We start from the raw sequence: 13,264 nt of genomic DNA, 5'->3' as shown, positions 1-13,264 counted from the left end.
TGTCTCTAAACTATAAAACCATTCAGTTTAACTGAAAATCCAACTAAAATCACTATACTTATTACTTGATAATTTGGTAATGTAGAATAATTGTGCATGTGTGCAGAACATGGATATGATGGGGGCATAGACGAAAAAAATAAAATAAAAAATCTTTCTGTGGGTGCACTGCAACCATTGAACTGTGACCATAGACTGGAAGACTGCAACACTGCGGATACCGACGGATATGATGTAAAAACAGAGACACCCCCCCAGTTTGCGGCTGCGTAGTGATGTAACCGCGCTGTTAACTGGTATTTTTGAAAGTGAGTGAATAACGTTGGTTAGGCAGTAGTCGCTCTCCCCGCGTCTGTGGTGTGTCGCATAACCATTCAATACAAAAGGTAGGAAACTGAAGAAAATACTTTTCCACAACAACAGAAAATGCGGTTATTCTTCTGAAAATGAAGGTTTATTCGGTTGACATGATTGCTAGTTATTCAGACGGCAGTCTTGCAGCGTCAGGATTCAACATAGCTTAAGCTAACAGCTCGCTTATTTAGTTAACGTTACGCTAATGTGTTCGGCTATTAAACATAGTGCAGAATGCATCCCTGGCCTAGGTACTAGGACGCAAGCTAGCTAGAATTGTGATGCACACCGTAAACACCAATATTGTTATACGGATAGTTATCGTTAGCTCAAAGCACTGCAGAGTGATCTGTCCAAACGTGCCGGCAAAAGTTAGCCTCGTGCTGCTTTGGGTAGCTAATGTAGCTAGCTGTCTAACTTATACACCAGTGGCAGTAGCCTATGACTTCCACCGGTCGCCTAGCTAGCTTAGCACAGGTCATTCATAAACGTGGGCATGTTTAGCTATATGCCTAAGTTTATATCCGTATCTCTTGCGTTGTTAGTATTTACAGAGTGGCTGATTTCGAAGAAAGCTAGCAGTGGCTAGTATGTCTGGTTTGCTTTTAGCTAGCTACGTTTCTATATTGGCAGATCGCATTGTTGGGCCTCTTTTTGGGCCCGTGTAACTTGGACAGTTGGATAACGTTATTAATGTTGCTGGTTAGCTAGCTAGCTAGCTTTGCATTGTCAAAACAAACCTTGTCTTGTGTGAGTTCTTCCAGCAAAGTGCACAATTTTATCATTTTTGATCGATGCAATGTGTGCTGTATCCCCAGGTAACGGCTAACATTAGCTGTGTGTTCCGTTACAAATTGATGTAATGTATCGTCAAACATATTGGAATGTGCTGTACATTTCATGAGTTAACGGGAATGACTAACGTTATTAAGTAGATAGCTACTTTTGCATGGTGGTACAGTAGCTACAGTAGGTAGTTGAACGCGAAGTCGTAAAAATGGCTGTATAAGTTTTAACTTTAGCCTGGCGCTACTGAGGGTGAGGTAATTTGCATTAGTTGGTAAAAACTGGTTTGGGAATAAGAATGCGTGGGGCCAAGTTGATAAAACTCCCTAGCTCGCTTTGTTAAAGCGTCCAGGCTCCAAGTATTTTTGTCAGCAAACGAAACGAAAACAACGGTGCCTTGTAGTGTACAATAAGACTAGTTTTCGTCTGTCGTTCAGTCACTGATGCATTCGTTTATTCAAACGGTCTTATACAATTTAAATTCAAACAATATACGACCGGATAGTCGAAATTCCCAGTTGTAAGTGACAACTCCCAAATTCCCAAATGGGTCATATTTCCAGGATCTTCTGGACATTGATTATGCAAAATATCCTTGTTTGGCAAACGAGGAATTGATGGTGGCGGGTAGAAACTGGTTCTGCGACAGAAGATGCTGATAGAGCAGGGGTCGGCAACCCTGGTCCTGGAGAGCCGCAGGGTGTGCTGGCTTTCGTCTCCACCTTAAAATAAGCAACCGATTCTGACCCAAGAAACCAGGTGAGGTGAGTTAACTGTGTAATCAACGGCTTTCATTGATCAATTAATGCCAAGTAACAACGAAAGCCAGCACACCCTGCGGCTCTCCAGGACCAGGGTTGCCGACCCCTGTGATAGAGCATCAAGTAACCGTCTGAATTTTATAGAACGAGGCTCTGATATTGCAAGTCCAGGGTCAAAATAATCTCTTCAAAATCCCTTCAATGAAAGGGTCACTTGATTCTTTCCATGAAGCTCTGTCAGTAAGTTCTGGGTGTCAGCTTTTTTTTGTCTTTAGATAATTATAAATGCTATGCCCTGCAGGAGGGTGAAAGACGATGCATTCAACATGAATACTAAATGGCTACTGCTAATAGGTAACAGCAACAGCTAACTGACGGCTTCTGTTGATTTGACTAGTACAGGGCACTGGACACACAAGGCATCAAGGCAAGCAGTTTGGGTACTGGTTGTCAGATGTGAAAAGTACATTTGCATCATTGTTAATTTTGTGACTGCATTATGTAATGATGTTTGTGTAAATGTGTTATCAGGGGGCCATGGAGCTGACTGATGCTAACCTTCAAACTCTCACAGAGTTTCTGCGGAAAACATTAGACCCCGATCCAGCTGTCAGGCGTCCAGGTATTAAAGGGAGGCTCTATGGGATGCCTTTTGAAGTAATTTACAGGACCTTACCTTGGGGCACTTGTGAAGTGCACTGTATTGCCAAACCTCTAATACTGTGGGATTTACTGTTTGCTCCTCCAGCCGAGAAATATTTGGAGTCGGTGGAGGTGAGCCAGAACTACCCAATCCTGCTACTCACGCTCCTGGAGAAATCTCACGACAACGTGATCCGTGTGTGCGCCGCTGTGACATTCAAGAACTACATCAAGAGGAACTGGCGCATTGTGAGTTTGTTGGGCAGGCTCTTTGGCACAGGCTCTACAGCTTATTCAGTATAAACTCAATATGTGTGTAACCTTTTCTCTTGTAGGTAGAGGATGAACCAAACAAAATCTCCGAGCTGGACCGAACTGCCATCAAAGCCAACATTGTCAATTTGATGCTGAGCAGTCCAGAGCAAATTCAGAAACAGGTTCGGCAAGAAGAGAATTTGCTAGCAAGTTATCGGATTACATAATATGAACCTATATATTGATATATATGATATGGTTGCTTAACGACTGCTGGTGAAGACTTGCAATGCTATTGGAAGACAATACCATGATCTGCGGGCTCTAGAGCCATTAATGGTTGGGTTTTGCAGCTTTATTCTTTGACATAGTCCTCTAATCCCCATCCCTTTACTGTTGCAGCTGAGCGATGCCATCAGTATCATCGGCAGAGAGGATTTCCCACAGAAGTGGCCCGACCTGCTGACTGAGATGGTGACCCGCTTCCGCAGCGGTGACTTCCACATCATCAACGGGGTCCTGCGCACTGCTCACTCCCTCTTCAAGAGGTCAGGATGCTCGCTGTACTGTCACCAGCAGTTTCACTGGGGCTGGCACCAGGTCCTGGCTTCACAATCGGTGGCTTCCGTGTGGTGTGGGTTCACATTTCAAAACATGGGCTTCTTTGTTGGCTAATTTAATAAAAGGCAGTTGATACATCTGAAATAGGTGTGAAAATGACTCCAATAACATTATGTTTTATTAGTGAAGGTCTTTGTTTGGTTTAGCTATCCATTGTCCAGCTCTTGATTGGCTACTGCCAGCCTTGTCGTTCTTAAGTGCTCAAGTTGTTGTCACAGTGTTGAGGGGTTTAGATGGTCTTGAGCAGTGGTTTACAATCTCCATTTTGGAGTCCCAATTTGTATGCTCTTCCAACCACAATTGCAAACCCAATCCCAGAATTGAAATGATTTTTTTGTTAATTGGCTACTTGTCATGTTTGAGATATTTACCCTCTTAAGCCACAAGGTGTCAGAAACGGTTATGTATGCCATGAAAAATAAAAATCTTTACATTTAAAAATCTTTATTCTTTTAAGAAATGATACTGATAACATCGCTCAGCTGCAACAGTAAATTAAGTCACTTCAGCAGCAGTATCAGCAGTATTCTGGCCTGGGTGACTTACTGAGTAAATGATGAATGTTCTGCCAAAACCGTAAGGAGATGACTCCTTTGGGTGAGGGCTCATCTCATTGTTGCCACGTAAGCTCATCTAGCCGTCTGTATGTGACAGTGTGGTGCTGTTCAAGCAGTTTGGTCTACAGCTGAGTGTATTCCTGTCTCAGGTATCGTCACGAGTTCAAGTCTAATGAGCTGTGGCTGGAGATTAAGCTGGTCCTGGAGACATTCGCTCAACCACTGACAGAGCTGTTCAAAGTGAGTAATACAGACACTGCATAGGTTGGAACAACTAAGCATCATTTGACCACATATTGGTCATACATGAAATCAGTAGCCCAATTACTTTCATTGCTTAATATTCAATAGTCTAGAATAGGACACATTGGTAAGCATTCAAATGTTAGTGCCTCTGCAGTATTGCATTGGTTTCACCTTGGCCAGGTGGTGCAAATGAAGCTGCCACTTGCTTTGCATTGGCAGGTGGAAATGGGGTTGGTTATGTGAAGTCATCCTGGTTTAGTTGTATTTATTTGCCTTTAATCTGGCTGTTTGCTCAAACCTTCTCAGGCAACCATCGAGTTGTGCCATAACCACTCCACAGACGTCAACGCCCTGAAGGTCCTCTTCTCCTCCCTCACGCTCATCTCTAAACTCTTCTACAGTCTCAACTTCCAAGTGAGTTTCTTCCTGTAGTGCTACACTGTCTGTTTCCTGGAATTCAGTTCCTCCTCCGCTGAGCGTCTCCTTGCTAACAGTGACACTATGCTGAGGAACTTGGCAACATCCTCTGGCTGAAATATCCCATAAGGCTGATACAGATCTTTATTATATTAAAGCATTTTTTCTCAAAATTAATTGCTTTGTCCCTGGTTCCTTGCATTATCTCATGTTTTCTTTTGTTTTTCTTGTTTTTGAAACATGTTATTTTCAGGATCTTCCAGAATTCTTTGAAGACAACATGGAAACCTGGATGACAAATTTTCACAATTTACTGACTTTAGATAACAAGCTTCTCCAAACGGATGTAAGTGTGCTTTAATGTTATTGGGATTGATTTTAAGTAAAATACATGCATATATTATGCATATGAATATTTCTCATCGACTGCGCCCGTATGATGTTGTGTTGCAGATCAAGAACCTTTATTCAACAGGTTGTTGTCCTTGCAGTTTGATGATTGGTTTTGTGTGACGAATGAATACCCTTGGTTGCATTTAATTTGGTCTGTTTCAACTGCCCGCTCCCAACTAGGATGAAGAGGAGGCGGGTCTGCTGGAGCTGCTGAAGTCTCAGATCTGTGATAACGCTGCCCTCTACGCTCAGAAGTACGATGAAGAGTTCCAGCCGTACCTGCCCAGATTCGTGACTGCCATCTGGAACCTTCTGGTCACCACTGGGCAGGAGGTCAAGTACGACTTGGTGAGCTCTTACTCCTTCCCTCTTTCTTTGTCATGTCGTCCTGGCTTTCTACATTTCAGTTAGTGGTGTGCAACAATGGCTGACGAAGGTTATTGTAAAGCTTTGCTGTTGATTCTGCCTGATTCTGGGGATGTAACTGCTGAGGTACTGTCGGAATGCTACCTAACACAAGCCTTTTCTTCTCATGTTCAGCTTGTGAGCAATGCCATCCAGTTCCTGGCTTCAGTGTGCGAGAGGCCACATTACAAGCACCTGTTTGAGGACCAGAACACGCTGACCAGCATCTGTGAGAAGGTCATCGTTCCCAACATGGAGTTCAGGAGTGAGTGCCGGTGGTATAAAACACACAGAGCGTTAGACTCGGGGAAATGGCACCCTACATGACTCACTTCTAACTGGGCACTGGGAGATGTGCATGTCTGTAAATTGACAGCACCAGCTTTTGTGATTTATTCTTGATCTACAATTGACAAATCATCATGACTTGTCTTCAGACAAACTGACCTTACGATGAGGTCATTCAAAAGGCATGCCTCTAAAATACATTTTTATTGGCATGCTGCTTTTCTACCACAAATTTTACAGTTTTACATTTCTAATTGTGTTTTTTCCCCAGTCTTGGTATCACACAAATGTCTTTGTTTCTGACCACTGTCTCCTCCACAGGTGCTGATGAGGAGGCTTTTGAGGACAACTCTGAAGAGTACATCAGGAGAGACCTGGAGGGCTCAGGTAAGGCAGCGCGTTGCCATGGCAATGCTGTTCACACCTGTGGCTTTTTAATGAATTTATTCCTGTTGAAAGGATTATCATGAAGTTTAATGAGATTACTTTCACACTGCTGTAAAGGAAATGGCATAGCGGATTCCAAATCATGGGGAGCTTTTGAGTGAACTAAATATGCCTCATGACTGAGAGGATTGGATTGTGTACCATCTGCTCATTGATTCTACTGTCAATAACAAGTTGCCCTGTAGGTCTAGCATCAAGTGGATCATGTGGTATACTTTGTGTGTACATGCATTAGAATTTATTTCTATGGTGTCTCGGTGGCTCAGCCGCGACGTCAACGGTTCGAATCCGACCGTCTGACAATTTGTCGCATGTCATTCCCTCTCTCTCGCCCCCATTCTTCCTGTCTCTATATACTGTCCAATAAAGCTGAAAAAGGCCTAAAAAATATCTTTAAAAAAGAATGTATTTCTATTAAAATAGAATCGCTATCTGTCTTTCTAGATCAAATGTGTTTTTGTTTTTATTTTCCTCTGGTTAACTCACAAGACAAGTGATTTTATATCTTCTGGATTTTTAAATTCATATATTGGAGGATTGTTGTTGGGGTGGCTCCCTTTTGAAAATGTTGAGCATTGTTGTGTTAAATTAAAATAAGCTTTCTGAAGTGGATCTACATTCAGCCTGTCGACACATCTCCTCCCCAGACATCGACACGCGGCGCAGGGCAGCCTGTGACTTGGTGCGTGGCCTGTGCAAGTTTTTTGAGGGCCCGGTCACCGGAATATTCTCTGGTTACGTCAACTCCATGCTGGTGGAGTACGCCAAGAACCCTGGGGTGAACTGGAAGCACAAGGATGCCGCCATCTACCTGGTGACATCACTGGCCTCCAAAGCCCAGACACAGAAGGTACAGACTGGTTTGTGGGAAAGTTGGCGGAGAAGGATGTGTGCCCAAAATAAGAAACTGCTGTCTTTTCTGTTAACTTTAGGTTTAGTCGCATGAAGAGTCTGTACCAGTTCATTGTTTTTGCCTGACTTGGACAGTATTTGGTGTTGATTTAATCGTAATATGCATGTGTTTTCCAGCATGGGATAACACAAGCCAATGAGCTGGTGAATCTGACAGAATTCTTCGTGAACCACATCCTCACAGACTTGAAGTCACCTAACAGTAAGGATGAAAATAGCTTTCCTGTTAACAAACATTCCATAATTTGTAACAAAATAAGGTGCCAAGTTGAAATCATTAAGTGCCCAAGAAATGAATAAAAAACTTTTGCACACATTGTGGATTTAAGGTTGTATACTGCGTTATTATGAATGGATCAGAAAATGTGTGCGTCTCTCTTTTCAGTCAATGAATTTCCAGTATTGAAGGCAGACGCCATCAAATATGTGATGATTTTTAGGAATCAGGTACGTGCGGTTCGTCTTGGTTCCCTCTTGGGGGGGGCTGGTATATATACATTTTTTTATTGGGTTTTATTGGTATATTAGGCTATGAAACATTTTTTGTTAAAGTAATTTAAAGTTTCCTCCTTTTCCTTTCACACCCTGTGCCTCCCTCCTCCACTCCCAGCTCCCCAAAGAGCAGCTCCTCCAGGCTGTCCCCCTGCTGATCGTTCACCTGCAGGCTGAGAGCACCGTGGAGCACACTTACGCTGCCCACGCCCTAGAGAGGCTTTTCACCATGAGGGGCGCCAACACGGCTACACTGTGAGTACTGCACCCTGTCTATATAATACACTACTGCACTATCAACACGTACACTGAGTACTGCACCCTGTCTATATAATACACTACTGCACTATCAACACGTACACTGAGTACTGCACCCTGTCTATATAATACACTACTGCACTATCAACACGTACACTGAGTACTGCACCCTGTCTATATAATACACTACTGTACTATCAACACATGTACACTGAGTACTGCACCCTGTCTATATAATACACTACTGCACTATCAACACATGTACACTGAGTACTGCACCCTGTCTATATAATACACTACTGTACTATCAACACATGTGCACTGAGTACTGCACCCTGTCTATATAATACACTACTGCACTATCAACACATGTACACTGAGTACTGCACCCTGTCTATATAATACACTACTGCACTATCAACACGTGCACTGAGTACTGCACCCTGTCTATATAATACACTACTGTACTATCAACACATGTACACTGAGTACTGCACCCTGTCTATATAATACACTACTGCACTATCAACACATGTACACTGAGTACTGCACCCTGTATATATAATACACTACTGTACTATCAACACATGTGCACTGAGTACTGCACCCTGTCTATATAATATACTACTGCACTATCAACACATGTGCACTGAGTACTGCACCCTGTCTATATAATACACTACTGTACTATCAACACATGTGCACTGAGTACTGCACCCTGTCGATATAATACACTACTGCACTATCAACACGTACACTGAGTACTGCACCCTGTTGATATAATACACTACTGCACTATCAACACGTACACTGAGTACTGCACCCTGTTGATATAATACACTACTGCACTATCAACACGTACACTGAGTACTGCACCCTGTCTATATAATACACTACTGCACTATCAACACATGTACACCGAGTACTGCACCCTGTCTATATAATACACTACTGCACTATCAACACGTGCACTGAGTACTGTACCCTGTCTATATAATACACTACTGCATCCCCTTCACATCTAAAGTAAGAACTACAGTAAGAAAACTCCTCACATTTTATACCAATTGCTGCATCCTAACACAGCTCTCTGACTGTACTCACCCCGTAGAGTACTATGTGACTAAGTGGATTTCCGTTGACCTTTCACTGTCTCTGATGTCCTGCAGCATCACCCCAGCTGAAATGGCCCCCTTCACAGAGCAAATGCTCACCAACCTGTTCAAGGCCCTCGCCCTGCCTGGATCCTCCGAGAATGAGTACATCATGAAAGGTGCTCTGCACTTTCTCTCCCCTCTTCTTTACCCCCAAATCATGTTTTTATTTGGCCCCTCTGTTTTACATTCACGTTTCAGAACCGTTCTCTCTCTCTCCCTACAGCGATCATGCGCAGCTTCTCCCTACTGCAGGAGGCCATCGTGCATTACGTCCCCACTCTGATCGGCCAGCTCACTCACAAACTCCTGCTGGTCAGCAAGGTAGGCCGCTCCCATCTCCACGCATCGCCTAGCATAGCTGCCAAAGAGAAGCGGTTTATTAACTGGCGACCCTAACCTGCGCGCGTCTCTTTCAGAACCCCAGCAAGCCGCACTTTAACCATTACCTGTTTGAGTCGCTGTGCCTGTCCATCAGGATCACCTGCAAGGCCAACCCCGCCACCGTGGGCAGCTTTGAGGAGGCTCTCTTCCCCGTGTTCACGGAGATCCTGCAGAACGACGTGCAGGGTAGGGAACTGCGTGTCCGCGTATCGCAGCCCAGCAGAAACACAACAACATTAAGTCCTCACTTCAGCCAGTTATGATGATGTAAAGGTTCTGTCAGCTAGCAAACCCTTAACCTTCTTAGTATTATTTTCTTTAATTAGCTGGAATTAACCTGAGTAGTGTGTATGTGTTCTTGAGTTTAATTTGTCACCCATGACATTTTGGTGGAGAAAAAAAGCAGTATGATTTATACTTGCTTCCAGTAGGATTTTATTTGTTCATTTCTTCAACAAAATGAATGGAAAGTGGATACAACCATTGAATCTATTTGAATGATTAAGGCACAGTAGGAATGGTAGGTTTCATGATATTTCAGGATAATTTTTAGTGTGGTGGGAGATGTGCATCTGAGCAGTGTGGTAGGACTCATTTGTGTCGCTCGTTTCCGCCCTGCAGAGTTTGTGCCGTACGTGTTCCAGGTGATGTCACTACTGCTGGAGATTCACTCGGACTCCATCCCGGCCTCCTACATGGCCCTGTTCCCCCACCTCCTGCAGCCCGTGCTGTGGGAACGCACTGGGAACATCCCCCCGCTGGTGCGCCTGCTGCAGGCCTACCTGGAGAAAGGGGGTGTCTCCATCGCTGCTACCGCCTCCGACAAGATTGTGAGTCTCTCCAGCCTTGAGTGGGAGGCCTTCGGGAAACTGGCCCGATATGTCTTCAAATGAATTCAGACCAGTTGTTCAGTTAAGAGGTAGCTCAGTATTTTGTGCATTATGGAATTTTCCACTGCATTTTCTCCCCCCCCTCCCACAGCCTGGTCTTCTTGGCGTGTTCCAGAAGCTTATCGCCTCCAAAACCAATGACCACCAGGGCTTCTACCTGCTCAACAGCATCATCGAGCACATGCCGTCGTGAGTGATGCGAGCATTCAAAGCACCCACCGCAAATGTCTTCAGATCACTCACACCAATGCACTTAACCTGTCTCCACCATGACAGATCTGGGATCTATTTTAAACGGATTATGAGCATGAATCTGACGTATTATTGCACTTAGATTTCATAACTGAACATCTTGAAGGACATCTTTATGGAGTAACATTTCATATTTAACAGCATACAGGGCAGTCAGACATTTTGCATTTTGATACGCAGACGTTGCATCAGCCATACCGTGGATACCCAGTGGTCTTAATGCCTTTTCCTGTGTCCTCAGGGAGTCCATCACTCAGTACAGGAAACAGATCTTCATTCTGCTCTTCCAGAGACTGCAGAGCTCCAAAACCACAAAGTTCATTAAGAGTGAGTTCAGCTGGGAAAGTGCACTCATCCTGACTGTTTCACAGAGGGATGACAGCGGCTCACAAAGTGCTGTTGTAGTGACTTGGCGTTTAAATAAATTGATTTGGGGTTAAAAGGAAAGTTGGTCATAAAATTTTAAAACATTGGTTGTTTGCTTCAACACCATGCTCTGTCACACTTGTTGGATATGTTTTTTGAACGTTAGTCTTCTGCTTGCACTGCAGGTTTCCTGGTGTTTATCAACCTTTACTGTGTGAAGTATGGAGCAATCGCACTGCAGGAGATATTTGACAGCATACAGCCGAAGTATGTCCTGTGGCTCCTGACACACTACGCTCCATTGCACAAATGTGACCTCCTCTTACTGAGGTTAATTCAGACTGTAGCACGGCACTCTTGCTAGTCCTGTTTGGGTATTTATTTTGTTTGTTGCTGAGCAGTGGGTGACCTTTGTGACGGGGGCTCCTGTTCTGTCTGCCCGGCTCAGGATGTTCAGCATGGTGCTAGAAAAGATCGTCATTCCAGAAGTGCAGAAGGTCTCTGGCCCGGTGGAGAAGAAGATCTGCGCTGTGGGCATCACAAAAGTGCTGACTGAGTGTCCAGCCATGATGGACACGGAGTACACCAAGCTCTGGTGAGGGAACGGTTAGCGCTTAGCAGGCAGTAGCAGCAAGAAGGACCACCAGCAGTCAACTGTATGATTTTTCTGCTCCCATACGCCCATATGTTATTCTCCGGCGACCCACCTTGTAAGGGACTGCATGTAAGCGAGTGCATTATGGGTTGGACACCAATTTGAAAAGTTGTATCCTTGGCTGTCTGGGTTGATGGTCATGATGAGTTTTTTTTTTTTTTTTTCCAGGACTCCTCTGCTGCAGGCTCTGATTGGCCTCTTTGAGCTGCCGCAGGACGACAGCATCCCTGACGACGAGCACTTCATCGACATCGAGGACACCCCCGGATACCAGACCGCCTTCGCTCAGCTCGCGTTTGCTGGGAAGAAGGAGCACGACCCCATTGGAGACGCTGTCATCAACCCCAAAATTCTGCTAGCCCAGTCCCTGCACAAGCTATCCACTGCATGCCCGGGACGGGTGAGTGCCTTGACCCCTGCCTTGGCAATGTGACATTCCAGGGCTTTGGATAATTGCGAATCCGGGTTTGATTTCACATTTTAAGTAATTGTAAATTGGCTTTAATTTTAATTAAAGAAGGTTGTTTTTTTTTCCCCCAATGTATTTATACGTTTAGTGTGATCTGGTTTGTTGGTGCAATTAAAGCATTGTGGTGGGGTGTATTGGGCTTTTACAGGTCCCTTCCATGTTGAGCACCAACCTGAATGCTGAGGCCCTGCAGTACCTTCAGGGCTACCTGCAGGCTGCCAGTGTGCAGCTGGTGTAAGAGCAGAAGGAGGAGCAGGACCCCATGCAACGGGGACCTCGTGACGGAGAGAGGCAAAGCGCTGTGTCACTTGGGAGAGGCCAGGGCTGAACGGGATGCGTGATCGACCGACTGACTGACCAAACTCAGAAACCACAATCATGGTTCACTAGGTTTCATTTGAACTGTGTATTTTTAAGGTTTTTAAATTCAATTGATTGTTTAACAAAAAAAAATACGCAAGAAGGAAGCAGTGACTTTCTTCCAAAAAAAGCTTAAACCTTCATCAGTTTCTCAAAGTGCAGCTGTCTTTGTGCTCCTGATTTGGCTGTCAAATTAGATTAAATTTGAAAGGGGGCTAATGTGACAGAGCAGCAATCAATGCACACTCAAGACCTTAGTGAGCTCCTATGTTGCAAGTGGATTCATGTCATCGCCTGTCCATCTTAGCGTTGAAGCAGCACTTCGAAAAACTAAGCACATCAACCCATTTTCCCAAAGCTTTGGGAAATGGTCCAGTATTGACAATGACAGCGACAGTGAATTTTGGACTTGTTAGTCCCCTGGCCTAGAACTGTCCTGCACAGCTGTCTGCAGAACTACTGGGAATCTGTTCTTTGTATGTTTCTCTTGTTATTGTGAACATCTGTTTTTCCCCAATGGAGGGCTTTACTTGTGGAAAGCTTCTTAGCTGGGGAAGCATTTCCCCTCCCTCATCTCTGTTGCATTCAGCTTCGATATACTGTCATGTTTGTGTTTGTCTTATTTTCTGCAGATGTGAATAAATAAAAGCACTTGTATGAATTTTGTGTTTACTAATGTCTTACAAATGATCTGTAGAATTGCACATTCCAAATTGCACAGTATCCCCTCTAACGGACAGTTTGGGGCAGTGATAAAGTTTGCTCCTGCTGAATGCATAAGGGAATTGAAAAGCCCACATGTTCAGTTGGTAGCTTTCATAATTCCAGTAAACTTAATTTAAAATGCTTGTAGATTGTAATCTTGTATTGCCTGAGCTCCCCCTGAGCTGAAGAGCCTCT

At 44.2% G+C, this 13,264-nt stretch overlaps 1 protein-coding gene across 2 annotated transcripts; it reads left to right on the top strand.

Moving 5' to 3' along the window:
- The first annotated feature begins 264 nt into the window (after positions 1 to 264).
- Positions 265 to 13,025, top strand: LOC133138625 (exportin-2). Of its 2 annotated transcripts, XM_061257535.1 has the most exons (25): positions 265 to 386; positions 2,433 to 2,523; positions 2,650 to 2,792; positions 2,879 to 2,980; positions 3,201 to 3,346; positions 4,126 to 4,216; positions 4,529 to 4,636; positions 4,893 to 4,985; positions 5,213 to 5,380; positions 5,573 to 5,702; positions 6,047 to 6,112; positions 6,820 to 7,022; positions 7,202 to 7,286; positions 7,470 to 7,531; positions 7,695 to 7,831; positions 9,004 to 9,107; positions 9,215 to 9,312; positions 9,408 to 9,558; positions 9,994 to 10,202; positions 10,354 to 10,451; positions 10,756 to 10,841; positions 11,066 to 11,147; positions 11,329 to 11,475; positions 11,704 to 11,935; positions 12,153 to 13,025. In XM_061257535.1, the coding sequence occupies exons 2-25, from the start codon at positions 2,439 to 2,441 to the stop codon at positions 12,240 to 12,242; spliced, it is 2,916 nt and encodes a 971-aa protein (XP_061113519.1). In that variant the 5' UTR covers positions 265 to 386; positions 2,433 to 2,438; the 3' UTR covers positions 12,243 to 13,025. The 2 variants fall into 2 exon arrangements, 1 of the variants encoding a protein (XP_061113519.1); XR_009709757.1 differs by lacking the exons at positions 11,066 to 11,147; positions 12,153 to 13,025 and having other exon boundaries at positions 11,704 to 11,843.
- The last annotated feature ends 239 nt before the right edge of the window (positions 13,026 to 13,264 follow it).

The sequence above is a fragment of the Conger conger genome, chromosome 10 (genome assembly GCF_963514075.1).
Source record: "Conger conger chromosome 10, fConCon1.1, whole genome shotgun sequence".
Taxonomy (NCBI): Eukaryota; Metazoa; Chordata; class Actinopteri; order Anguilliformes; family Congridae; genus Conger; species Conger conger.
The sequence above is the reverse complement of the archived record's forward strand: the minus strand, read 5'-3'. Positions and strand labels throughout refer to the sequence as shown.